General features: G+C 44.4%; 2 protein-coding genes across 2 annotated transcripts; both read right to left on the bottom strand.

The window, feature by feature from the left end:
- Positions 1-16000: 16000 nt before the first annotated feature.
- Positions 16001-18648, bottom strand: MYOD1 (myogenic differentiation 1). The gene is made up of 3 exons (XM_042814525.1): positions 18088-18648; positions 16860-16938; positions 16001-16263 (listed from the first exon to the last, which is right to left on the bottom strand). Exons 1-3 carry the CDS (start codon positions 18646-18648, stop codon positions 16001-16003), a joined length of 903 nt encoding a protein of 300 aa, XP_042670459.1.
- A 4220-nt stretch (positions 18649-22868) lies between these two features.
- On the bottom strand, positions 22869-26502 carry LOC122157891 (ferritin light chain-like). The gene is made up of 3 exons (XM_042814085.1): positions 26335-26502; positions 24633-24779; positions 22869-24359 (listed from the first exon to the last, which is right to left on the bottom strand). Exons 1-3 carry the CDS (start codon positions 26500-26502, stop codon positions 23847-23849), a joined length of 828 nt encoding a protein of 275 aa, XP_042670019.1. The 3' UTR covers positions 22869-23846.
- Between the last annotated feature and the right edge of the window lie 355 nt (positions 26503-26857).

Raw genomic sequence — 26857 nt, 5'->3', positions numbered from 1 at the left:
CCCCCCCCACGGCGAGAGTCCGGAGCTGCCCGCCCGCGGGAGCGGTGCCCCGTGCCTCCCGTCTCAGAGCCCGCCCGAGTGGCGTCTCCGGGACGACTCCGGCGGCGCTGGGGTGAATCCCCGCCGCTCACCTTCGGGCAAAGCGGCAAAACCCCTCGTCTGCCCTGGTACGTGTCCCGTGTGGTGTGCAGGGGAAGGAGACGGGCGTGGCAGCAGCTTGGGTGCTGAGGGAAGCGTTGCAGGAGCTGTGGCAGGATACACCGGAGAGGCCTGAATGCCTGCTTCCCCTGCGTGAATGGCAACAGGTTGGTTACGATGCTGGCAGGACAGAAGGAAGGCCAGAGGAGCTGGATGTTTGTCTGCCTGAATTGTGGGAAAAGAGCACGGAAATCCGAAGCACGGTGAAGTTAAGGAACATGAGGCTGAACCAACGCAATGCTGTACTGCAGCCACCCTCAGCTGCTGACAGAGCCTCCAAGAAGAGCGGCCAGGCAGCAGCTGAGTGCTGGGGTTGAACATGAAAGACTGAGGTAGAGGGAGGGGTCTGAGAAGCCCCAGCACAGAAAGGCCATCCAAAGTCCTTGAGAGTTGGCAGCAGGAAAGCATAAAATGAGAGGAGAGCGGTGAGCTCGAACCTGAAATTTGGAAAGAGAAAGGAAATGAAGATTGTAGATTGTTGATAAAATGATGGTAATGGTCATATAGTCCCACTCACCTATTGTTTCTTATGGTGATAGATCCAGGGGCCAAGGGGAAGCAGAGCAGGGCGGGTTCTGAGGGCCATGGGGGTTAATCCAGAAGAGATTTGAGGTCCTCTCCCAGCCCTTTAGTCTTGCCTTCCATTACCCATATCAGCATTTCCTCTGTAGGAACGTCAGTGTTGAGCTCTCAGGCGGCGGTGAGGATGAAAGGAGCCCCTTGCAGCTTCTGGCACTCCATCTTCCTCTCTGCCTGGGCATTGGCAGGAGCGTGCTGCAGGACCTCAGAAGAACCTGAAAGCGTGCGTTAAGAAATTGGAAGTTTGCTCAAAGGCGTTTTTCATGGGCTCAGGTGGGGAGGCCACGCTTAAGTGACCAGCGAGGTTTCTTTGAAGATACAAAGGCTGCAGTTGATAAAGGAGAGTTGGCAGTCGCAGATGAGCAGGGTATTTCAAAAAGAGAGTGAGAAGGCTCCAAATCATAGATCTGTGGGTGAGGGGAAGCAGAGGATTGGAGCAAGACAGCTGCAAAAACAGGAAACTGTCTTAAAAGCATACAGTGGAAACATAAGTTTGTGTTTATACATTATTTTCATGGGGAAAATGAAAGATAGCATCATTTCCAAAGCTTATATTGCAGTTTGGGAGGTGAATTATCAGAAAATAAGATCTTTATTAAACAGGGAATGTAGACAGTAACATCATATTGACAAAAAAAAAAAAAAAAAACTTTGCTGCCAGGAGCCTGCCTGGTAGCAATATAAAATTCTGGTTTTGTTTAACAAAATGTTTTTCCATGGATATAAAGGTTTGGACTACAACAGATAAAAGAAACCAAATCATTTTCAAAGATTGTCAAATTTAGGGATAAAATGTTTTCCGCAGAGGCTTGTTCAATACCAAACTGCATTGTGGCACTCCTGGCTCCTCTCACCCCACTGAACCATAATGGTGCTGCAACCATTCCTTGCTCTGTCTCGTTCTACCAGCCTCCACCTGCTGGGATGCTGAAGGATCTCCCCTAACTCTGCAGTGTTTTCCAGGGCTGTAATGAGGTTCTGTAATCCAGTGTGTACCCAAGATGAACATATGTATATATTTGTCACAGTCAGGCATTCAGCCTTTTCAGTTTCAATAGCAGTGGCTCCTCTTTTCTGCTTTCAGACTTGTGTTACAGACGATGCACTCGCTTGTGGAAGCAGCATCACCCATATAGCTCCACTGACTTCAATTAAAGAATGAATGAAAGAGTAAGAGTTTGGGTTTCATGTCAACCACCTGAAGAAAGTCCTCTATGTATCCCTGTTGGGTGTTTTCTCTACCCAGGAAAAAGAAGTTGTGCAGGGAGGACTTTATAGGAAGGTGGATATGCATGTCCAGGAATCACCTTATTTTTCTCTGCTAGTTCTTGTCAGATTTAAGTTAAATTAGCAGTTAAGCTTACTAAGATTTACTTGCTAAAAACGAATGAAAACAGTTTTAAGAGCTCTGGGAGACCTGTGTGGGAGGCACGGATTTGGTAGATTGAGCAAGGAGATCACAGTCTTGAAAAGGATTCTGATAAAACAGCAGCAGGAGGAGGTAATGTTATCATAAATTCCCAAATGATGTTGGCCTCAGAATTGTGTTTTATTTCCCTAGCTGATACTGGTGACAGATTTTGATGGTCATCTGCCTCGAGCTGTGGCTAACCAAAGCCTGGTGTGAGTAGGAGAAAAACAGCTATAGAGTTCAGAAAGACTTTTCAATGTGAGAGGCTGGAGCTGCACAGCTGCTGTTCAGGAGAGAATAGATGTGCTTTGAGCAGCCCTATTAAAGTCACTGGGAGTGCTTACAACCTTTGCTGTTCATCTGAATCAACGCTTTCAGTGGTGACAGTGGAAATACAGCTTTGAGCCATAGATCTGTTTTATTTTTCAAACTCCTATGCAAAAGATCATCTGTCCCCTTACTAATTTTATCCTTTGTGTTAGGTCACCCTACTGCCTCCTGTGTTGTGATGATACAGGCAGAGGAAGTCTTTCTTTCGCCTCTGTCTCTGGAGTCCTGGCATCACCTTTGCTGACCTATGCTTCAGCATCCCCAGGGTAACAGGATACAATGAAAGGTAGGTTGTCTTCCAGAAAGAAGTCTCTACCTAATAATACAGCTGAGAATTGCAGTGATTTCTAATCATATCTCCAAAGGGGTTTAAGGAGTTTTCTTTTCAGTGGATGGGGGGGGATGACTGAGCATTTATTTCCTAATATTTCTGTATTTAGTAAGTATTCACCTTTGAGCAAAATTATAGCTTTGTTTTCTTTGATAGATCAAAATTTTAGAATGCTGTGTAGGCACGAGAAACACACAGGGAAGCTTTGCTTTATGCTTTGGTACTTTCCTAGTATAACAGTGTCTCATTTTGCATACCTGAGAGTACCTGAGGTACTTAACAAGGACATACCAACAGTAGTGATAAGTAATGAAACGCTCACTCCTTAAATTTAAGCCTGCCATTCAGAGTTCATCAACCAGTTTGTACTCAAAGACACAGCTTCTTATAAAAACTTATTGACCAATTCTAAGAAAAGTGACAATATAAAGAGGGAAAAGAGACATTTATAAAACCTATGACTTTATGTACAACTGTGAATACATCTGAGAGCACATTTAAAATGTTTTAAAGCTGGGGGAAGCTGAGAGGGAGAGATTTATTTCTGAGAGTTATAATCTCAAAACAAAAAGCAGCCAGGGTTGGAGCACTGATTTTGCAATGGTCGAATGCTATAACTCAGTCTGTGCTGTCTTGTATTAAATTCATGACAATTCAACAGTATTCCAATGCAGTTCTTTATCAGTTCTAGATTACATCATACTGTGAATTGCTGTCTGTTAATATTGATCTTTGTAAATCATTTGGAATCAAATGGAAAGCTGTGATGCACTTCAACATGCAATGTACTCACTCTGTCCTTGAAACTGATTCAAAAACAAACAAAGCTGCACTTGCAAAGATGATATTACTTTTCTGCAAGGTGAGATTTACCCTTTTGGACTATCAATAGTTGGATGAAAGCCTTCCATGGCAAAAAATGAGAATGAGGGAGAAAATAATTTGTTGTTGCTTGATGTTGACTGAGGGAGACACAGAGGTGCCGCATGCCTGAAGGGCTCACATCACAGTCACAAAGCCTGATTCAAAAGAAGTCATCCTGCTTTTAGTCACGGAAATAGGAGCTAGACAGATTAAATGCTAGCCCCTGCACACTTACCTGGCTAGGTTTGGGCATTTTTTTTTCCCTTTCTTCACAGAAGCACAGAATTATAGAGGTTGGAAGGAACCTCGGGAGATCATTTAGTCCAAACCCCTCTGCTAATGGTTCCCTACAGTAGGTTGCATACTGAAGAATCCAGAGGAATTTTAAGTATCTGCAGAGATGGAATCTCCACAACAACCTCTCTTGGCAGCTTGTTCCAGTGCTTTGGTGGTTATTTTCATATGGTTACTTAAATTTTGCTTAAATATGTACTTTGTTTTTATCTGTGTTCTTCAAATATCGCTTGGCTTTGCTGTGAGCTGAGAACTATCTGCTGTGCTGCACCTGCTGACTGCATTTTGTTCTCAATCCGTTGTACTGGGCTGCATTCGATTGTGAGTGAAGGTTGTTTTAAGAATCCCTTTAGGATCCTTAACAAAGAGTTCCAGTGTAGGAATATCAGTATTGAACCGATGCATATCGAACTGTGAGACAAATGAAAGTTGTCCTGGGGAAAAAAAAAAAAGAAGAAAGTAATATCATGTTATGTTAGAGATCATCACAGGTCTTTACTCGTTCCGTTAAGTTAGTGGAATTCCCACCTGCAATGATCTGATTTCACTAAAAGTTCCTGAGAGGTGAAACTGAATAAATTGGTGTGAGATTGTGCATGCACACAAGGCAAGGTGGCAGGAATGTTCTGCTTTCTGAAGGCCTGGGATGCTGTCCAGACCCTATTTCTCATAGGGAGAGAGAGCAGCAGTGAACACTAAAAATGGCTATAATCTGCCTGAGAGCCAGCACCTGCCTGAAAGCAGCACATAAGTGGGCTGGGCCAGGCACTGTGCTGCTCTTGGAGCATGTATTAACCTCAAATGATTTTCATGATATACTTTACTCAAGACCATAGTAAAAGTGTCAGGATTTATCTTATATGAACATTCCCTAACATAGAAATCATCCTCAAGAAATCATGGAGCAAAATCACAGCAAAAATCTGCTTTCAGTAACTGAAATAAGGCATGCAGCTTTGCTAATGTGATGCTTTGTTCTATGAAGGGTATAGATTAGTCTCTGTCTTCCTGATGCTGATCTAGGAGAGATCCAACAAAACAAGCAGCTGGTGATGAGGAAAAGTCAACTTACAATATTGGAAGATTCGTGTCAGCGAAAACATGCTTATAGAAGCTGCTAAATGTGTGTTACTAGGAGCTGAGTGCAGGAATCCTGAAGGCTCTAAATCTGCATGTTCAAAAGAGTAAATGCATGCACGTAGAGCTGAACTGTGTAGCTCCTACCACGTGCTACCACTGCAGTTCCAAAAGTGGCTAGTGATTTGGCTTTGCTTTATTTGTAGTTGATCTGTTCTGGGGAGTGCTATGAGATCCTTGACTTTCTGAGATTGACCTGATCAACTTTTTTTTTTCCTTCTGAAAATGAAAGTCTGCTAATGCTGGGTGACATTTTTAAAATCTTAGCCAACTTGCAGGTGCATGAACACAGCAACAGGCACAAACCCATCACACAGACTATTTACAGAATACAGAACAGGAGGCACTGGTCTTTTCTTGAGCAAAGTGTGCCGTTTTCAGTGCCTCAACTACATCCTTTTCATTTGACCACATGCATGCAAAAATGAGGGTCTCTTTCTAATGGAAGAGGACAGAACATGTTGCTTTATGCACAAAACACATGCTTGCCTAACAGCTGACTATTTCTCTAATACATCAAAATAATTAGAACATTTCTTTCTCTGTTTTTAAATTGAAACGGGAGGTTTACTTTTGTTGAATGATTCACTTTTCACAACTGTTATTATTTCTCAAGCTTACACTGAGTCTGCAGCAGCAACTGAAATGTTCTCAGACAAACAAGAAGGAAAATAGCCTGTAAATCTTTATTGGTATAAATGGTTCATAAAGCTGGGTGTTGAAAGGTAAGCGTAGTTGAAATAAATCTGAGCAGTGCTGACTCCAACGTTTAAAGCATTGGTTAAATCTCTTGATTAACCCAGCTCCTCACTTTTTGACATGGATCAATAATTTTGAGATGTCTCTGCTTTTCTCTGGCTTTGTGATTATTTATGTGGGCAGTGCCATGAAATATGATGTTTAATCCTGTTGAAGTAATTCTTACATGCTGCATATGGTTGTAGTTCAATAATTGGCACTAAGGGTAAAATGGACTGTGTTTCTTTTGTAAGTAAACAGGATTTATACAATACAAGTGCGAGTAAATGGAAAGCAAAATCCACATTCTAACGCAAATCTTCAGCCAGCTGTTGGGCATGCAGATTTCCTGATTTTTGTTTGTTTTTGAACCTGTGGCTCAGCACTACCAGCAGTCTATTGTTCCAATGAGAGCTAGATCAGAGCTAATAGTGCCAGGATGTATTGTAGCTTTGTGCTCCAGGGAACAGGAAGATGCTCTACCCATAGGTTGCTGGCTGTGGGAAAAAGCCTTCTCTAGGAATCGCAGTGCAGAAGGGCCGTACTGGCCCAGCAGATAGTGGCTGATGTTCCTGCTAGCACACAAGATTTTCAGCAGGTCTGTATTTAAATGGTTGGCTTACTAAGCACAGTGCTATGCTTGTTCCTAAGACACGGCTTGTTTAGTCATTGTTTACTCATGGAATGATTCATGGGTGGGTTCTGCCAGGCTTTGCAGATGTACTCCCCGCCTGTAGGTATCCTTGAAGTAAAGGGTTAGGGAATAACAGGGAAGCAAAGAAATATCATGGTGACACAAGGTGCTCAGAGTTGGCCAACAAGAATTCAGAAGTGCATCCTCCTAATTTAGGCTCTGTTCTCATGGAAAGCTGGGCCTTTCTGTGCTTTTAGGATGGATGCCTGTTCTGCAACAGAGCCTGCAGGAGCGTACTTACTGGCTTTCCTATGAAGGGCTGAGAGAAAAGGGGTACCCAGTTTGCAAATCCATAAGGGCCAGTCTTCTGTGAAATTTTCCAGCCTGTAATTAAAAACAAAACATATTTCTACAGGTTATTTTAAAGTTGTTGTCCAGCTTACAGACATCCAGCCTATTTAAAACATAGAGAAAAATATTGCTTCCTAAAATTAATGTCAAAGTGTTTCAGCCTTTTATTTGGTTTATTATGTTAATCCCTTAAGATCCCTTCAGCAGATTAAGAGATCTCATGCAGAAGTACTCAGCGGTGCTGTGCTTCTGTAGCTCAGTTTGACTATCGCATAAAACAAGCAGAGAAATACATCCTGAAAGGAACAGTGCATCCTAGAAAAGGTGCTGTGGGAATTCAATGAAATTACTGTCCATTCTCCTGAGTGTATGTTTATACAGTTGTTAGCAGGTGTATTTGTCCATATGTACAAAAATGTGTATAATACTCACTGGGACAAAACCTGGATGAGTCCCTTTTTCAGCTTCATTTCCACATTATGTTACATCTCTTATCCTACTGATTATTTCCCCCCCATCCTCACTAAGTCTGAGTAAGAACTGCAGAACGTGTCTAATTTTTTTAGAGGTATTTTGAAGTAGTTTGAAAGAAAAAATGTTTAGACATAAAGGCTTTCATTTTTTGTCACACACAGCAAAAGTCCAAGAGGTTTGAAGAGCATTTAATCCAGTTGGAAATCAGGCTAGGGATGGTATATCCCTAAATATGAAAATATGAATTAAAACTTTCAGTGTTGAAAACATAAAGCTAACGACCTTGGCTTAAAAAAAAAGGAAAAAAAAAAAAAAAAGTACAGTCTTTTAATTCACTCCAGCCAATGAACAGTCCATAGACAGCAAGTTAACAAGCAATAAGTAGTGATAGGAAAACTTAACAGATGAGTTCTATGTAGCTAGACATCTGCTCAGCCAACAAAGATTTCCAAAAGATCAGCTGCATGTCTGGAAATGTAAGCACTGGTGTCTAAAATAGAAGATAGGGAAGCAGAAGTTGTTTTTTTGTTGGGTTTGTTTGTTGGTTGTTTTTTGTTGGTTTTTTTTTTTTCCCCATATTGTATGCTGTACCAGAAGAAAAAAGAAAGGAGGCAAAATCCAACCAACCAACAGACGAACAAACAAACACACCAGAGCCCCATGTAATGGTGGTGGTCAAGAATTGCTTGAAAGGCATATGCCTTAAGTCACAACAAAGCAAAGATATGTCAAAGTTATTTTGCTTTATCTACAAAACATACATGCAGGAACACTACATACCTAGGAGGTATGAGGGTTAAATGAACTGATCAATCTTTCCTGTCTATCCAATAACTTGCATTTAAAAGAGGGAGCATTATTTTGTCATTCATTTCTGAGATACAGAAATTTTTTTCCTCATTGATTTGCAGCAGAACTCTGAATTCTGGCTGCAAAAAGATGCCAGAGAGCAGATGAGGCAAAATGACAGATTCAGGTAAAACATGAGCAGGCTGCTCACAACAAGTAATGCAGTGCGTGCCAGTCCTGCTCTTCCCTGGAGATGGGGCAGAAATGCCTCAGAAAGAACAGATGGAAACAGCTGCCAACAGATGAACACTGGAAAGGATTCAAGCCACAGTACTTGCTGCAACTCGGGAGTTAGAGGCCTGAGCTTACCATGACAGGTATTAAGATTGTGAACCAGGCAGCTGTCGGTCAATCCTTGGATATGAGAGCAGAAAAAGCTGCTATAGAATGAAATCCATCTACAAGACATTCTCCAGGATCTTTGTAATTCCAGTATGAAAAAGCAAAGTACGTCTCTAACCACAGTGCTCCAGAACAAATTTGTCAAACTGAATTCCTTCATGCTCCCAGACAAAACAGATCTGAGCTGTTGGGTCTGTAAAGTCTTGCTTACACTTCTGCATGGAGAGTTCAGGTGGATTGCATTTAACTGATAGGAGCTTGCAATTTTTTAATCCGGTTGTCTTTCTTACAGAAGAGGATACCAAGAGAGACGTTGGAAAACTGAGCCCTGATGACCTTTCTCAGCACTTGAACCAAACAGTGCTTTTGGTAGAACAGTGTCTTCCTCTTTCGTGCCCAGGATGAAGTCAAAGCCCCCCACAGGAGCCTGTAATGCTTATAAGTGAGTTTTGCCTGGAAGGAAGCAAGCCACCAGAGGTTATTTCTCAGAGAAGTCCTACGATAAGAGGCTTCTTTAATCTGTGGTTGTACATAGTACTAAAATTAAAAGAACACTGCTAATGTATTTTTTGTGAATATGCTTGTGCCATAATTCATTCACTCAAAGCAGTGGTTTCTCTTGACCTTGAGATAAGATTTAACAGGTGGCAAAAAGATAAATTTAGGAAATCCAGTGACATAATGCTGATAATTTTATGTTGTCTTGCATATTTTCTAGCACACCATGAAGAATAAATAAATTGCAGAAGCTGAAGTGTCCTTGGCAAACAAACAAACAAAATAGCACCCTGTGATATTTTTACCTTTGCTTCTCCTCACCAAACACACTGCTCACTCCCGCAGAGCTTGAAATATTAACCCAGCACGTTAATTTATTTCTTCCAGAGTTGCCCTGGCTGTTGGATTTAACCTCTCTCTTGGGAGTACTTCTGAACCAAATGGCTGACTCCATCTCTAGCTTTGTTAATTAAGCACATTACTTTGTTTCTTTTTTCACATTGTTTAATGTAATTGGCATTTGTGCAGCTTTTTAAAGCCATGTTTGGGCCTACATTTTGTACAGCTGGCTCTGATCTGCAAGCTATTTCAAGTGTTTAGTTCTCTAGAAGACCGCCTTCGGAGTGTAGAACATCTGTGCTAAGTACATCCCATGCTTCCTTTCCAAAATGAAGGAAATGACTGGTGTGACACATGTTCTGCCCTGTGTACATTTGTATTTCTATGGCATTACACTTGTAATGGGAACATTGAATGTTCTGTTTGAGAAAGAGAACTTCATCTACAAGCTGCTGTGATAATATTTGCCTATACTATAGTCTTTGTCCCAATCACCTTTATGCAACTCATGGGGACATGTTACCATATAGACATAAAAGCCTGTGGTTTTTCACATGTAAGTGAATCTTGCAAGTCATGAATTCCTACAGATAAGGGTACCAAAGTTGTGTCAACTGGCAAGAAAGACTGATGGAGTTACACTAGACAGACATCCAGCTCATTAATTTCAGTTGTCTTGGCATGAGACGATATTCTGTACCTGAATTGAAGAAGTATATATAAAAATGTAGGAAAAAAATAGATCAGTCCATTGGAGAAATGGTCTCTCTCTCTTTTTGTTATACAAATGCTGCCCTCCAGTGGTCTGGAAAAAAAAAAAACAGCACGCCAAACAACAACCGATAAACACAGTGCTTATTGATTGCAGGAATGTAATTGCTGCTCACATTGTAGCAAGTAGAAAAGAATTGTACCTCTCAGTATCACTTGGATTGTCTAGGCTCCAGCCTCAGGAAACCCACACGTGGCATAAGGCAAGGTGAAGACAGTTGTAACAACAGGGTATTGCTTTACCAGTATAGGCCTACTGGCTCTCTTCTGTGAATGATCCGCTGAAAATAAATTCCTTTTCATTAATGGCAGAATCGTAATGCTCTGCCACTCAATGACAGTCAAAACTGCTGACTTCAAATAGAACCACATGTGAGGAAATAGTTATGAGTTGAACGAACAGGTTTCAGAGAGCATTTGTTCCCAAACGTTTGGATTTTCTGAACAAAAGCAGCCTGGCTGGCAGTCAGTCAGAGACAGTGCAGCACTCAGTGGCTGTCAGTCAACCAAGGGGACCATTCTATCCTCCCAGAATATGAATCCTGATGCAGAGTATAAATCCTGATGAGCCACACGTAAAGCACAAGTCATTCAGATTTTGTCTTTCAAATATGGCAAGCAGCATTACGATTGTTTTAGGAAAGCGTCAATGTGAAGGAATGTTGCATGACCAAAGTGTAAGGTAGATGATCTCTAGGTGTGTTGCCTCCACACTTCCTTGCATGGCTTGAAATGTTCTTTCCAAACGTGTGAGACCATTTCTCAGCATGTCCTGTTCTACACTTCCATTTTAGGTGGAGGTGACTGCATGCCAGGAAATTCACACCCTGCTGAAGGACTCCTTCACCAGAGAATGGCACTGCAATCCTTCTGCCACCTCCTGCTCTTGTGCACGTGCCTTCTGTTATGTAAACAGTCTCCCCCAGCACTTCTGACATCTCTACTGCGCAGTGAGTTCAAACCTTTTCTCTTTCCTTTTGTCTTCTTTTTCACATAAATAAACCAAATGAAAATAGGCTGCTTTTCCCAAATTTGTGCATTAATAGACAAAAACCTAGCTATTCCTTCAATTTTTTAACTCTCTCTCCTTAGAAGCCTCTTTGGTAATGAAATACTTGACTTTTTCCAACATGTTGTTCCTGGTTTATGGGGTTTCAGGTGCTGAATGAAGGCTGTGACTGTTTTTGCTGTTTCCCCACCTATTGATTACCTGTTACTGAAAAGATGAGAAAACAGAACGTTGAACTCACCGAAAGGGATTTCGGAAATAACTGCAATTTGCACGGTGTCCAGCAGATGCTGCTGTTGGACAAAGAAAACCAAACAGCTCAAGGTCAGTTTCAGTGGATTAGGGAGAACCTGTGCTTCAGAGGGCTTTTGCAGTTCCAGGTTGTTATTCAGCCCCTCAGATCTGGTTCGTAGAGACTGGGAGACCCATCTCACAACCATGTGCTTGCAATATTAGGTGACTGTGCTGAGCCCCAGAACTCTGAATAATTCAATCTGATTCCAAGCAAAAAAAAAAATAAATACAAACAAAAAAAAAAACAACCAAAGCACCAAACCCACTGCCATTACAGCCTCCCTCCCTCTCTCTGATGAAGTGGGTTATTGGTTGTCAGTTTTTAATGCATTTTCATATAAGTAATGGAAAGCTTCACTTCACAGGCAGCATTTTCCTTCCTGTTGATAAATATAGGATTATTTGTTGAGTCTTATCTGATGTTGATAAGACCCACGAGGAAGATAAGTTGGTGATGTTTTAGAAAGAAATGTGAGCTTAGTGTCATGCCAACTGTATTACTGGGAAGACCCTGAGGTTTTTTGTAACTCTGTGGTTATAGGGTAGATCAGCATTCATTAACTTACATTGTTCAGATGTTATTCAGAAGTGTCTACATATGTGAAAGTTTTATTTCTGGGTCTTGCCCATAGGGATGTCTCTAGGCTCCTTCTGCTGGCTCAGATAGCTTTGTCAGACATTGCTAACTCCTGGTGAGACCTTGGTGGGAAAAGGCAAAGGAGGCTCTTCTGTATGACACTAGGACTCATTTCGTGCCATTAGCCCTGAATCTCGACTACTGACTGTCAAACCACAAGTTTCTACTCAACAACATTCCCAGGTGTACAACAGGCTCTGCACAGGCCATTGAGGGAAGGTCTTGGCTGTGGAAGAGATTTACAGGAAAGCACATGATCCAAAGGTTCACCTTTGGATGATGTTCTTCTGGAGATGTTAATACCAATTCTGTGAGTAGAATGAGCCAGCTCTCCCCTTTGCAATATTTGAACCTTTGAAATATCTCTGCAAAATGCAATCTGTAAAATGAAAACTCCCTTCCCTTCCACATTCAGCAATGCCTATCATGTCTTTGAAATAACAAGTCATTCTAAAAGAGCAGCACTGATACAAGGCAATTGCCCACTTTGTATTTATTTAATAGTGTTAGATACAGAAGATAAAATATTTTAATATTTTTTCACATTCAGAACAGCTGCTTTCCTTTAATTATTAGTAGTTTGCTGACTTTTCCTTAGAGGTGGCCTTCCATGGGAAATGCCAGACAGCTCTAAAACCTTCACTGAAAAGTTTTCCACCCACGTTCCGTCTGGCCCTGTCCTGTCTTGTCAAATCAGCTTGGATAAATGAGGACTCAGGCTTGCAGAGTCCTCAGTTCTCCCCAAGCTCGGCATGTCAGTACAGTTGTCCAGATTCAGTCCTTTTTGGTCTTTCCCATCCTGCAGCACATTGATTCAGAATTGTACTATAAGTTGATGACTTCAGAGTGTTGGTGTGTGTAGTGCACACTTGTGTGTTCCTGTAGGTCAAGCTAGACTGCATTCTGTCTTGCAGGATGATCCCTACATGATCCTAACTGGGATGATAATGGATCCCAATTAAGGAAGCAACATTTGCAAATGTTGGGTCAGCCTTGTGCCCATTCTCTGCTCTGCCTGTGTCCCATGTCACCACCAAAACAAAGCTCTGAGTCCAAATGATGTCCAACTTTGAAATGTTTCCACATTGGCAGGGCTGTATTAGCAATGTGCCGTCCCCTTGATGCATGGAGTAACTTCAGGCACTTATTTTAAATATATCACCTTAGAAACAGACGTGAAAAAATGCACGCGTTTTCTTAAGTTGAAAAATAAATACTGCTGTAATCTAAAGGTATGTTTATCAGCACTGATGCCCCTTGGCCTTACTCCAGTGGATTTCTCTCACTGACATCAGTGGGAAAAAGATGGGCTCTGCACAGTAAATCTAGGAATACTTTTTTCTTCTTTATCCATCCATCTATTTTGGGATGTGCTAAATGCTTGCTCTCTGTTGTAACATTAACATCAGTATGTGGAAACTTGGGTTGCTAAAATAAATCAGTGAAATGCAATATACATGACTTCGCATAGAACTGCATGTACATTGTTGAGCACAAGCACTCTGTGTCCGCTGTGCCATGCCAGCTGGACCCATGGTGCTTCCTATTGTACCCCATGGGGTCCCAGAGTGAGGCAGGGGTGAGCTTTGTGCTTCTTAGTTGGATCTTCTTAGTTCCTGACTCTGGAAAATATTTCTTGATTGCCATTACTGTGCCTGTACGTTTGAATTCATGACACTTTCACCAGCCCCAGAGCACAGGGATGGCAAGGTCTATAGTACTTTTCAGTAGCATCTTTTCCATATGGGCCTGATTGTTCACTGGAGGCAATGGACTTATCATCTATATGGGAAGCTCTGATTTGCGGGGATCTGACTGTGTTTCTTTAGTTTTTGTGAGTCAATGACACTGCCTCCAATCAGACTAAAGTGGGACTTTTTTCTGATCTTAGCAGTTGCTCCTGATTCATGCTAGTGTGAATTAGAACACTGAAATTCATTTAATTCTTATTTTTAGGGGGAAAAAATGAATGTAAATAAGGGGAATAAAAAAGGGAAAAGCTGAACTTTTACAAGCTGGACTGTGTTTTCTGCCCACAGTGAAGCCAACAGGAGACTCTTACAAAGCTGGATGTTGGTTAAGGTGCCGAGAGGGCAGCCCTGCCCCAGCCTCTCTGACCAGTCAAGCCTGGTGTGCCCACACAGCAGCACTATGTCCTCTGTGCCCCCATTCGTCATCCACTGTGGTCACCGCCACATGCACGATGGAGCTCATGAGTTGTTCCTTCCTTCTTCCTTTTGAAGAGGTACAAGCTGCACTAATTCCTTCAGTAATAATCACCTAAGGGGGAATACAGTGACTGATCTGTCATCAAATGCTCAGAGCTGATGATGGTATCTGTTTATTTGTTTGGCTGTTCTTTTCTCTGTGAAGTTTAAACAAGAGCCATAAGTCATAGGGATATGAGAAGGATCAGGTTGTTGTGTGTGGGCTTCAGCAACTGTCCAAATGTACAGATACACCCTGATACTTGCTTATCAATGACAATCTGCTCAGAGCTTCATGTTTTTCAGTTTTGTGACAAGCTTGCAAGGTTACATATATACACTGAATGAAACATACCCCACCGGTTATTTTTAGAGAGGCTCTAAACAAGAAGCAAATCCCTGGAGCAGTGCTGCCAGAGATGCTTAAAGTTCAAATCCAAATTAAAACTGCCAATCTTGGGCTTAAATTCCAACCTGAACTTGAGGAAAACTGTGATCTGTACCTTGAACTTTGTGACAGAAAGCGACTTCTAAGTGTTTTCTAATGCCTGAGTGTATATGAATATGGTAAAGTCACCTAAAACTAGATCTTACATGGAAAATCTGAGTATTTGGGAATGTAGTTCCTGATCTTGCAAAATATTGTCGTAAGGCTTTAATTCATAGTAGCTGCAATGGAATCTGGAGAGTTTAATTAATTAGGACTCCCACTTCTATTACAGCTTTCTAAGCTCTCATCATGTAATTGTGAGGTAAATGTGCTTATTTACCTCACAGACCTTCTTAGTGAAGACCACTGATGTGTAAGACTTGGTTTAGAAATCACTAGGATACCACAGGAAGAAAGCCAACCCCTTTTCAGCAATGTCTTTGCACAAATTAACTGAAAGTGGCACAGCTGAAGCAAGCACTTGATTTCTTTGCTGAATCAGAGCCTGTGTCTTCTTCCTGCCAAGGCAGCGATCTTAACACCGTTCCTAAATGCACCAGTAACTCTAGAAGCTCTAATGAAAGTCAAGATAATGCCACAGATTTTATAAATAAGGGTCTTTATTTAGAATACTGTTGAAGACATTCTTGGCAATCACATCGTATAAATATATAAAGTTAAAGTTTGGCACAACAAACCAAGCAACATTAAATATATATATTTTTATTTTTTCCTATGTTTGTTTTTAATTTTAGCTTTCTTTTTTTTTCCCCTTTTTCTTCTGTTTTTCTTTTCTTTTTTCTTTTTTCTTTTTTCTTTTTTCCTTTTTTCTTTTCTTTTTTTTTTCTTTTTTTTCCTTTTTTTTGCAAAGCAACTCTTATTTACAATTATACAAAAAGTTTTATAAAAAATGGTCCACAACCTTATTTTGGCCAGAACAGGGGTAATAAGAAGAAGGATCTGTCACGCCACTGCTGTTGTAGATTTCTTTTTTCCTCCGTATTCAAGAGCCAGGTTCCTATTCTCCAAAGCCCAAATTTAACATTGGCCATTTCCCCGTATACGCTTTTATCTCTAGACATATTAAATAACTTTAGTTTAGCAACCAATAAATAACTAAGTGTATTCTGTAGTAGTACAGGTTTGAAAACTTACAGAAGGAATTTTGCATGATATTTTAAAACTGAAACAAGTCTTGAAGTCCCTTCTGCTTTAGAAGGCAAGTCTTGGAGCTTGGCTGAATGGAGCAATTTGTTCTCGGCACAGTCCGGCTGGACCTGCCTTTATAGCACTTGGTAAATCGGATTGCTGCTGCTGCTGCTGCTGCTGCTGTCCTGGGGAAGTGGGGTGCAGTTGGTGGGGGAAGGAATCTGGGCTCCACTGTCATTCAGGCTTGCTCCTTCCTGGGGGGAACAGGGACTCCCTTCAGCAACAGCTTCAGCTGGAGGCAGTATTGGACATGTGGAGTTGTCTGTGGAAATCCTCTCCACAATGCTTGAGAGGCAGTCAAGGCTGGAAACAACGGAACTCTTCCCATGCTTTGGGTCTAAAAACAAAGAGAAATGTGATCCATTTATCCACTGTGTACTTAAATTGTAAGATGTAGATCTTTCATAAAACCCCAGCAAGCGGCTGAAGTACGTGTCTGAGAGCATGCAAGAAATCAGAGGAAATGAGTATGAGTGAAGGGTGCCAGCTGTCAGGAAAGGAATTGTAATCTGTGAAACAGAGAAGAGACCCAAGTGAAACACGCTGCTACTCAGGGAGGGTGGATTCAGTCTTCAGAAAGGGAATGGAAGATTGGAATTCTGTCAGGCATCTCTCCAGTTTGGATTAATGATACCTGGTTAGAACAGGTATTAGGCTTCACGCAAAATGGGGTTAAGACTAAAAATCAGTCGCAGAGAGGGATGTATACCTACATGCTCTATTTGCGAAACAGGAAATGCAGCTCTAACATATCCCCTATACTTGCAAATACATTTACATGAAATCCAGTGCTTCTGCCAGCATCAGCAACTCATTGGCTGGACAGTCAGGCTCCTTCTCCAGCCTGGCTAAGTGACTGGGGACAGAGAAGGCCACTGGCTGCCCCCATCCTCCATGCTTCACACAGCCATATTCTCAACAGGAGATACTCACCATTTGGTGATTCCGCGTAGTAGCTGCTGTCGTAGCTGTTTCTCCTGCGAGAGCTGCAAGGCGGCCCACTGTACTCCATCTAGAAAGGAGAATAATCTGAGTGAGGCTGGGGGACTGCCTATTCCACAGGTCCCAGGAGCCATCTGATTTTGTATTTCAGTGGCTAATCTGTGCCATCACTCTCAGCCAAAATGCTGTCAAGTTCGTGTTGTAGAATGAAGCAGACAGAATTAACTAAAAAAAAGGAATGGATTTACACTAGAATATTTATGTGTCGTGTTCGTTCCAAAGGGAAATTACCACCATCCCTATGACTGACGCTGTGGTTTTATCAGAGATGAGGTTTTCCAGCAGTCTCATGTATGCCTGTGGTCAGTTTAGAAAAAGCAACTCAAGAGAGGAAGGGATTCTTTTGATCTAACTTTGAAAGAGTTTCCCAAACATGAGAAAGCCACTTTTCCTCTGAGAAAGCCACTACTCTACCTTCGGATTTCTTTCAGTTTCTCTTCCTACTCTGGTTTTGTAAAGAAAAACCGCTAAACCCTGACCAATATGTGTGTGGTCAATATGTGAATCTACGATGAAAAGGCTGTATTTTGAAGAGGGGACATTTGTAACTCTCTCCCATCTGCCAACTGTTTCACAGTCCCAAGTACTCAGCTCAGTGATTATTAACCCCACTAGAAAACAGAAAAAAATCCCAGAAGTGCTCTTGTGGTCCCATTCTCGGCAGCAGTCCTGCAGCCACCCTTGTCCTCTCCCCATAACCCAAGGCTCTAAGCCTGGGCTCTTTTTTCTGCTGCCAGTAAATGTCTGCAGAGGGATCAAGTGAGAGGAAAGCTGGCCTTCTTCATAAGGGTCAAGGAAAACAACTCCCGCTACTTGGGCCATCCTCTTGTTATCCTGATGAATGACAGAAAACAAACCTTAGACTTGATCGGTTGCCCTGCGTGTTTTCCTCTGCAATTCCCACACCCAAGGGGAGCTGCCTCACTGCTGTCCTTCGAGGAACAGACAGCAGAGCATGAAATCAAAGGTGCCCAGGGACCATGTGCTCCCAGGCAACCTCCCACAGAGCTCCCAGGCACACAGGGACTGCCTAACCTTCCTCCCAGGAATCTAACAGATTTCCTTTCTCTTCCCAGAGACCTGGTGTGTGGGGACCCTGCCTCCCTCTGCTGCTGGACTACAAGGAGGAAGGACCTCATCTCCTGCCCGGGGCACTCACCATGCCATCGGAGCAGTTGGAGCGAGGGCTGGACGCATCTGACTCCCCACTGTAGTGCTCCAGCACCGGGTAGTACGCATCCTCCTGCTCGCGCAGCAGGGCCTGTAGGCTCTCAATGTAGCGGATGGCGTTGCGCAGGATCTCCACCTTGGGCAGGCGCTGGTTGGGGTTGGTGGAGGTGCAGCGCTTGAGGGTCTCGAAGGCCTCATTGACCTTGCTGAGCCGCCGCCGCTCCCTCATGGTGGCGGCTTTGCGGCGGTCGGCATTGGTGGTCTTCCTCTTGCAGGCCTTGCACGCCCACAGCAGGCAGCGGCCGGCCTGGTGGTGCCCGCTGGGTGCCCGCACATGTTCCTCCTCATGCGGGTGCCCGTGGTGGTGCCCATGGTGGTGCGGGTGCTCCTCGGGCTTCAGCAGCCCGCCCACGTGCACCAGCCGGGGGTCCAGGTCCTCAAAGAAGTGCATGTCCGACGTGTTGAAGCACGGGTCATCATAGAAGTCGTCGGCGGCCGTGAAGGAGCAGAGGGAGCCCTCCGTCATCTCCATGGGGCCCAGTAAGTCCATGGGGGCGGTTGGGAGCGGAGCGGGGCAGGACGGCGGTCGGGAGGACGGGGGGTCCCGAGGGCAGCTGTATGAGGCGGGCACGGAGTGGGGTCGTCGTACCCTGAGCCAGGCGAGGCTACCGGCGCGGGTCGCTGCCACTACCACCACCACCACCACTACCGACCCCTCTCCAGCCGCGCCACCCCGGGAGCGCCGCTCGGGGCCGTATTTATGCCGGAGCCCCCAGCGGGCCGGGGCGGGGCGCGGCGGGGCGGGGAGGGGGCCGCGGCTGACAGAGCCCCCGGAGCCTCGGCCCCCTGCGGGGTGGGGAGGGGGAGCCGCGCGCGGCGGCACGGCTCGGGCCGAGCGGCCCGCGGGTGCCGGAGTCCCGCGCCTCGCCCGGCGGGACGGCCGCGGCCGCGCGGTAACTGAGGGGGCGTCCGCGACGGAGCCGGGGCGGCGGGGCGAGAGCGGCGACGGGGTCTGGGCTGCGGCGCAGCGCGGCCGCCTGCAGGGGGGAGTAGCGGCTCGCGGCCGTCGGCGGAGCTCGGCGAAGCGGAGGGAAGGGGAGCGAACCGCCCCGTCGGAGCTGCGGGAAAAGGCTCCGGGCCCGTCCGGCGGCTCGCGGAGCCCTGCGCCCTTCGCTCCGCAGCGAGGCGCAGGGGCTGCTGCCGCGTGCCTTCCGTCGGCGGCCGGGCGCGTGACGCCGGGCGGGAGCTGTTCTGTCAGAACCGCAGCGCAGCGCCCGCAGGATGGGCCCCGGAGCCGCGAGGTGTCGGGCGGGGCTCGGGCGCGGCTATCGGAGCTCGGGCTGAGGCGCGGGGCTGACCGGGAGGGCGAGGCTTGTCCGAGCGCGCTGCGGGCACGGCTACTGCGGGAAGCGCGTGGCTCCTCAGCTGAGCCTGCGGCCGTGTCTCTGCAGTGACACACCTGAGTTACAGTAAGTGACTCTTTGCGCCTCGGCTCAAGTGTGTACATCTGCGTTTCAGGTTTCTCTTTGAGCTCGAGACTCAGCTTACCTTAATTCCAAAGCCGTTGAAGAGATTGACGTCGCGTCGTGAGTAGTGTTGTGCTGCAAGTGTAACGGCGCTGCGGCCCTATTGCTTGTGCAATACGGGTGTGTTGCTTCGGGCCGATAGGCATGGCGGTCGGGGATGTGAAAGAGCAGGACGGCTTTGGTAATGTCTCTTAAGGCTGCCGGAGTCTGGGTTTGGAATATCACTTAAGCTGGGAAGTTTGGGTCTTTCTCCAATGCAGAAGTACTGCAGCAGTTCAGCTGTGTGATTTCATTAACTTTATGATTCAGGGAGTTATGGATTCCACAGGCTAAAATTAGCCTCCATTCTGCAGTTATAAGTGCTGGTGACATTCCTACTCCTTTAAAATCAAAGGCAAAGCTCCCCCTTGCAGCAAAGCTGAGAGCATCTCAGAAGGTGACAGAGCATCAGTTGGCGGTCAGGCCCATGGTCCCCACACCTGTGGCAGCTCAGATGGGCTGTCACTATGCTGGGTTCTTCTGCTGTTCTATCATTCAATTTTTGCAAAAATTCCCAATCTGCAGCCCTCATTTTCTACTTACTTACGTGTTTTGAAGTACAGAGATAAGAATTGTTAGTCACATTCTGTCATTACCCCAAAGATCAATTTTTTTTTTTAAAGTAGATGTTTTGGACTCTGTACAAGTTTGTTCTTTCACTGCATCCAGTGCTGAAAAACAATCCACCCCAAGGAGAGCAGCTATTAATCAGCCCTACACATGCAGAAGTGTATCTCCCAGCTGTTCTGAGGCAGAGCAGCAAGCTCATGAAAACACTCTACTGTTATTGTAGAGGCTCTTTGATACGGAAGGAGAGAACAGAATGTTTGTTTTAACCTTTACAGAACAGCTAAAGTAAAAATAATTTGTATTCAAAACAGTGTTTTGTATACAGTAAGACAAAACAAGTAAAAATGATAAATAGTTGTATGGTTTAACAGCTGTGCATTGGTTGTCAAGCACTGGTGCTGGCCTTGCTGATCCACTCAAAACACGGAAACTTTCCTCAGGTCATTGGTTTAATTTGTGGAAATGCTAATTTTGCTAATATTTACCTAAAGCTACAGCATAATCTGTCACTGTGAGTGTGCATCTAGGTTGTATCTGACCCCAGGACACCAGGAAAAGGCATTTGAGGACTGGCACGCGTAGTGGTTAATTTGGGCAGAGTGGTAACAGATGGTGAGACTTGGACAGGCAATACTGAGAGACTGCCAGTAATTGCCTATGAATGCTCGTAAGTGCATGAGCTCACCTAAGTGGAAAAGTCAGGAGAAAGCCATGACCAGCTGGTGAATTCTGCTCAGAATTGTCTTGCAGTGAAGCTGCCCTTGAGCAGCTTCAACCTGCTTTAACAGGGGGTTAGACTAGATCATCTCCCCTGGCCTTCTGGCCTCTATGATTCTGTGAGGATGCATTCCCTGCTGCTGGCACCAAAAGTCCATTTATCTTTCTAGTATTTTGCCCAAGGATAGGTTTGTCCAAAAAGATGTTGTGGGCCAGAAAAAAGCAAAGAACAGTATTCCAAGATGCTCTTCTCAATGTTGTGTGGCCAGAGTGGAGAAGAGGAAGGATATGCCATGATCTTCTCCAAGAGACTTGAAGTGAATTCCACACTCTGGTTGCAGACAGCAGCAAGCTCCCTTTCCTTACAACCACAGGAATTTCTTATGGCAGCATTTGGAAATACACCGCTTTTGATTCCTGTTTGGAAGCCTCTGTTGCTGTAACTCATAATTCTAAGTAAAGAATAGGTCTCTTCAGAGCTTCCAATTTGAATGCTATATTTACTGCAGTGATGCTTCTGTGGCTATACTGGATTATTTGGGCTTTGCTTTGCAAGAACAGATACAGAGTGCATGTATGACCGAGCGTTCAGCAGAGGAAGAGTATCTGTACAGCTGCTCTAAATGCTGTTGACCTTATACCTGTTTTACTCTGACTCTTCATCTCATTTTCACAGGGCATGGTTGAAACAAAGCTGAGAAAAGAGTGGCAGGTTGTACTTCCTGCACTGCGAAGCATGGAGGGGATCATCCTGTACACAGCAGACAGGTACTGATGACAAAGAGATCACAGGCACATGTGCCTCACAGCCTTGTCACATGAACAAGAAAAGCTTTGGTTATCTACGGTACCTGATTTTTTCTTTTTCAGAAGATACACTGGGAAAACAGCTGACTGCGAGATTACCTAAAAAGAATTGTCTCTTCGGGCAGAATCTGGAAGGTATTTCAGGAGAGAGAGAGAAAGGCCTAAAATCTGAAAGAGTACTGGCATGTTTGGCTACAAAGATAATGAGAGAAGAGCCTCTGAGAAGCACGACTGACAATATTTCAGGGAAGAAGCAGCAGCAAGTAAGTCTCACACTGAAAAGTTTATGTGTTGGGCTCCTTGTCCTGTTGGAATTCATTTAAGATCTTCAGTACTTGAAACTGATGCCTGTATTGTAGGTTAACAACTCTTAAAGGAGACCGCTGTATATCAAACGTTGCCTACTAGCCATGTAGTTTATAACTCAACTAGCAGTTTTGGTCTGTTCATACTTAGTGAGCTATGTATTAATACTGAGAAGGACGAATTCCATTGCTCTTATTCATGTTGAGTTGCAGTCAGTGGAACTAATTGTTGAATAAGGTATGCTCAGCGTGAGGGTGGGTTTTGGAATCTAGCCCAGATGGAAATATCTGTTGAACTACTGCTGTGTTTGAGAGCAGCCACCCCAAACAGATGAATCCAGCATGTTGCTAAAAGCATTTCAAACCATTCTTGTGGCACAATGCAGTATTTTTACTGGAGAATACAGGAGATGTTTTAAATTTTCCCAACTAAAAGAAAAAACGTTGAGTCATTGTACTAGAAAGATGAGGAAAGCATCAATGCTGTAATCATCTGTCTTGTGTTGCAACACTAACAGAAATTAAGTGGTCTACACAGCTTTACAGTAATGGGTACTTAACTGCAGCTGTGTAAGGGAGTCAAAGCATTTACTGGGAGTGTTTCATTGTGCTTTTTTTTCACCTTACTACAGTCTCCTAGCATTTATTTTCATCTATTTCATCTATTGCTTTCATCTTTAAATTCATCCGTGCAACCTTCTCAATCACAGTTACTGGTGTTGTTTCATGTACGTATGCAAAATCTCTTGGAAAGTACTGTCATGCTTATAATATAAAATGAAGAATGCAATGCAAATGCAAAGTACCATTTTTTAATGTGGAACTGAATTTATTGTCAAACATTATAGGAACACTGTTTGCAGCATTACATAAAACTAAGAATCTTTCAAGGAAGCAAACCCCAAATGCATAAAATGTGGTATATAAAAAAAAACAAAACAATTCACAACCTAGCTGCAAACAGCTGATCTAGCCAGCTGCTCTTCCTAGGTGACCTTGGTAGCCAGTATAGTGAAAGAGAGGCACTCCTGTAGGAGGTGAATGGAAGGAATTTAGAATCACAGAATATCCAGGGTTGGTAAAGATCCATGAGGATCATCGAGTCCAACTCCTGACTCCACACAGGACAATGTAAGAGTTAAGCCATGTGCCTAAGAGCATTGGTCTTATTCCTGCTGTGGAGGAAGTATTTGCATCCTTCATCTTGGAGAAGTATACAACTATAGAAACAGCTGGGTTGTAAGTAAATTAATTGGACTACTTATTTTAACTGCTACTATGATAGAATTAAGCAAATAAAACCTTGTCTTAAAGCAAGTCTTTTAAAAAGTCCATTACATTGTGTTAGTATGCTAATATAAAATTTCTAATATAAAATCTGATAATATAAAACTAAATCTTTGAGTTTCCTCCCATATAGACATTTCTTTTTACTAAAGTTTTTTTTGTTGTTGTTGTTTTTAATAAAAGTTGTATATACTGCTAACATAATTTGCATTAGCTAACCCTATTAAGACAGAAGAGGCCTAGAAGCTTTTGGTTTCTAGGAAGAATTGCATAGGTAAAAATGCAGTGAATGCTTATCAATTTCGGTAACTAGCAACCTTGCTGTCATTTAAACAAAACAATGGAATGGGCTGGATTTTGAGCTGTGGCTCAAATGAGGATGAGGGACAGGGTGTAAAGAGGGGGAAGTGAAAATCATCGAGTCCCCCGAGTTCTAGTCTCCAGGCCACTCTTCTCTGTGCAGGTCTGCCTTCAGAGCTGGACCACAGTGATAATAGCTACAGCATTAAAGTACCTCCCTCCCGTTTCATTTTTGCTCCCATCCCATCGTTATTACACTGTGGCAGTGTGGCAGTGCAGTGTATGGTTGCATATATTGGCCCTATGCTGTTCCTGTGCTGGGAAAATTCTTTCTGCGGTCGCTTCAGACCCTCTGAAGCTCCTGCACACTGCTGGAGAGGCGGACAGGGGCTGCACTGCTGACTAGACTCTGGCTCTATGCCTGTTCTGAACTCTTTCTGCAACCGGTCCATAAAGTAATCCCCAAGACTATTTCTGCCATCTTGGGAACAATCAAGCCTGCGAGCATTGGTCAGGAGATCTCCCATCATCTTGATCTTCTGGATTTTGGGCCCAATAAATTGTTTCTTGATAGTGCTTGCACTATGAGGATCTGCATTTTCAATGCTTAGGGCATAAAGCTCTTCAAAGTATCGTGTCAGAGTTTTCCACTGCATCATAGCTAGTTCCAGAGCTTTCACCAAACCAACAGCATAGTCACAATTTGGTTTCTAGAAACAAAGACAGAATTACATTTATTTAGAAGAACAGCTCATCTTTCCATACTCACTGTTTTCCTGCAGCTTCCTATCAAGAAGTCACATTAGGATTTAAAACTCCTAGTCTGGAGCATTTCTTTTTAGGATTTTATAACTCCTAGAAAATTAAACCTGGAAATCTAAGGGGATGAACGCAGAGATCTGAAGTACCAACAATATAATGCAAGAAATTAGAGTAACTACTGCTTATTGCAAATGCTTGAAAGCTCATTCCTTGCTACACACCTGGATGGTTTTAGAACAGTAATGGCCTCCTCTTTCTTGCTGATACTTCATCAAAGCTTCTGCGGCTTTTCTCTCTTCCAGAGCTTGATGCAGGAAGAACTTCGAAACATTTGGTAGAGCCACGTGTGACTGATCAAAATATTCACCCTAAAAAATAAAAAAAAAACAAAAAAAAATCCACAAAAAAAAAAAACAACCCACACCATACAGATTGTTAAGATTTGCTAGAATCCAGGAGACCTTTTCAATGGGACTTTATCTACCCACAATCACTTTGAAGACCTTCATCCAAATTTCTACAATCCAGTAAGTTTGGTGTCTTTACTAAAAAGTCTGTTTACTTCTATTACAAATCCTTCTGGCTTTTAATTCTAGAGAGGTAACTGTAATACTGATATAGTACTGTTGTTTGTCTCCAATACTGATGTTCTTTCTTGTTGGCAGAGATCCTTGGAATACAAATAAATTTCAAGGCATCGTCCCAGAACAGGGAACATAGGTGAAAAATAAGCTTTCAAAACTATTAAGATGAGGCAAGTGAAAAAGAGAACAAGCACAGTTTTGCATCTTCAACTAGTTCCAACACCCCTTGCCATAGGCAGGGCTGCCTTCACAAGCTAAGACTGCCCGGGACCCCATCCAACCTTGAATGCCTCCAGGAATGGGGTATCTGCGGCTACTCTGGGCAGCCTGTGCCAGGCCCACACCACCTCCGAAGCTTCTTCCTAGCACCTAGCCTAATTTTCCCCTCTTTCGGTTTAAAGCCACACCTCCTTGTTCTACCACTACCAAACTGTGTAAAAAGCCAGTCCTCTCTCTCTGTATGCTCCCTTCAAGTACTGTAAGGCTGCAACAAGGTCTCCCCAGAGGCTTCTCTTCTCCAAGCTGAATAAGCCCAACTCCATCAGCCTTCATAGGAGAGGGGCTTCAGTGGAACTGAGGGAGTTACAGTGTTGTGATCTGCTAGTTCCCTAAGTATGCATATGCAGTACAGCACAGCTTTTGCCTCTTGGATGGGCTCTGGACTGGAGCTCTGCTGTATGCTTATAGTCTAGGAGGGATACAGGACAAATGCGTGCCCTAATTCTGGAGGCACACCAGGCCAGCTGGATGGGGCTCTGGGCAGCCTGAGCTGGCAGGGAGTTGGGGCTGGGTGGGCTCCCATTTAAGCCATTCTGTGCTTCTATGATTTCATAGATTTTTCTGCTTCTTCCTGTCCTGCTCGCCTTGTTCTGTTGCTGTGTGTAAATACAAAGTAAATGCTTCATCTGTGTTGTTCATCTCTTTAAAAAAACTTGCAGAAAAGTTACACGTGCAAGACAGTGTTTTGTTACTGTGATAACCAGCTGGGATGCCCCAACCTGTGCATGGCAATAAAGCTTCTGAGAGCAGGGCCACGCTGGAAATGTTGCATTAACAACCCCCGTTGCGGTAACGAGCCTTGTCCTGCGCTCACTTTCACCTTGCTGTTCACAGAAGCAACGAGATTCCATATTTTGCAGCCACAGAAGGAAAGTTACCATGCCTGCTTAACCACTCAGGTAAATATTTTATGTACATAATTAACTACTTATAGGATGTTAACGTTTTCAAGATTTTTTTATTTAATTTATCCACCGTCTGTTCTTAACTGAGCAGCACCCACCCCACGCCCCTACCAGCCACCAGGGTCACCCACCGCCCGGCCTTCCCGCCGCCTTACCAGCGCCTGCAGGCTGTAGGCGAGCTCCAGCAGGGCGCCGGTCACCCCGCACAGGCCCTCCTCCACGGCAGCCGGGAAGTTCTGCCTCACGCGGCTGCCGGGCACCGGGCGGTGTGCCGGGCAGGCGGGCAGCGTGACGCGGGGCCGCTTGGAGCGCGGCTCGGCCATAGCGGGCGCCGCCATGGGGCAGCCGCGCCGCCGCGCCGCCCCGGCTGATATAGCGGCGGGCACCTGGGCCGCACCTCGCCTCCGCCCGCCTCCCGCCCGACCGGGGGAGGAGGGAGCCGCGGCGCCGCCATTTCCTGCGTGCCCGTGGGCGGCGCGCCCTGAGCCCTGCAGGGTCACGTCAGGTGCGTTAGCGGCGCTGCTGCGTTTGCACGGTGGCCCCAAAGCTAGGTTCCTTCAGCCGCCATGTCACGGAGGTGCAGCTCCGCGTGCTGTTCTTTGAGCGTTTGCTTTCAACGCATAGAAGCCGCTGGAGTGGAAATGTGGCCCAACGCCCTGCAGATGGGATAACTTTCAC

The sequence above is a fragment of the Centrocercus urophasianus genome, unplaced genomic scaffold, assembly GCF_019232065.1.
Source record: "Centrocercus urophasianus isolate 14NV4802_14NV808 unplaced genomic scaffold, USGS_Curo_1.0 seq_14, whole genome shotgun sequence".
NCBI lineage: Eukaryota > Metazoa > Chordata > Aves > Galliformes > Phasianidae > Centrocercus > Centrocercus urophasianus.
The sequence above is the reverse complement of the archived record's forward strand: the minus strand, read 5'-3'. Positions and strand labels throughout refer to the sequence as shown.

What these genes read in the sequence shown, in the direction of transcription:
- LOC122157891 (XM_042814085.1), bottom strand. Translation starts at nt 26,502, where the DNA reads ATGGCCGAGCCGCGCTCCAAGCGGCCCCGCGTCACGCTGCCCGCCTGC. An exon ending in CCTACAGCCTGCAGGCGCTG is followed by an intron (nt 24,780 to 26,334) that starts GTAAGGCGGCGG and finishes TTTATTTTTTAG; the next exon opens with GGTGAATATTTTGATCAGTC. An exon ending in ACTGTTCTAAAACCATCCAG is followed by an intron (nt 24,360 to 24,632) that starts GTGTGTAGCAAG and finishes CTTTGTTTCTAG; the next exon opens with AAACCAAATTGTGACTATGC.
- MYOD1 (XM_042814525.1), bottom strand. Translation starts at nt 18,648, where the DNA reads ATGGACTTACTGGGCCCCATGGAGATGACGGAGGGCTCCCTCTGCTCC. An exon ending in CCAACTGCTCCGATGGCATG is followed by an intron (nt 16,939 to 18,087) that starts GTGAGTGCCCCG and finishes TCTCCTTTCTAG; the next exon opens with ATGGAGTACAGTGGGCCGCC. An exon ending in CTACGCGGAATCACCAAATG is followed by an intron (nt 16,264 to 16,859) that starts GTGAGTATCTCC and finishes CTTTGTTTTTAG; the next exon opens with ACCCAAAGCATGGGAAGAGT.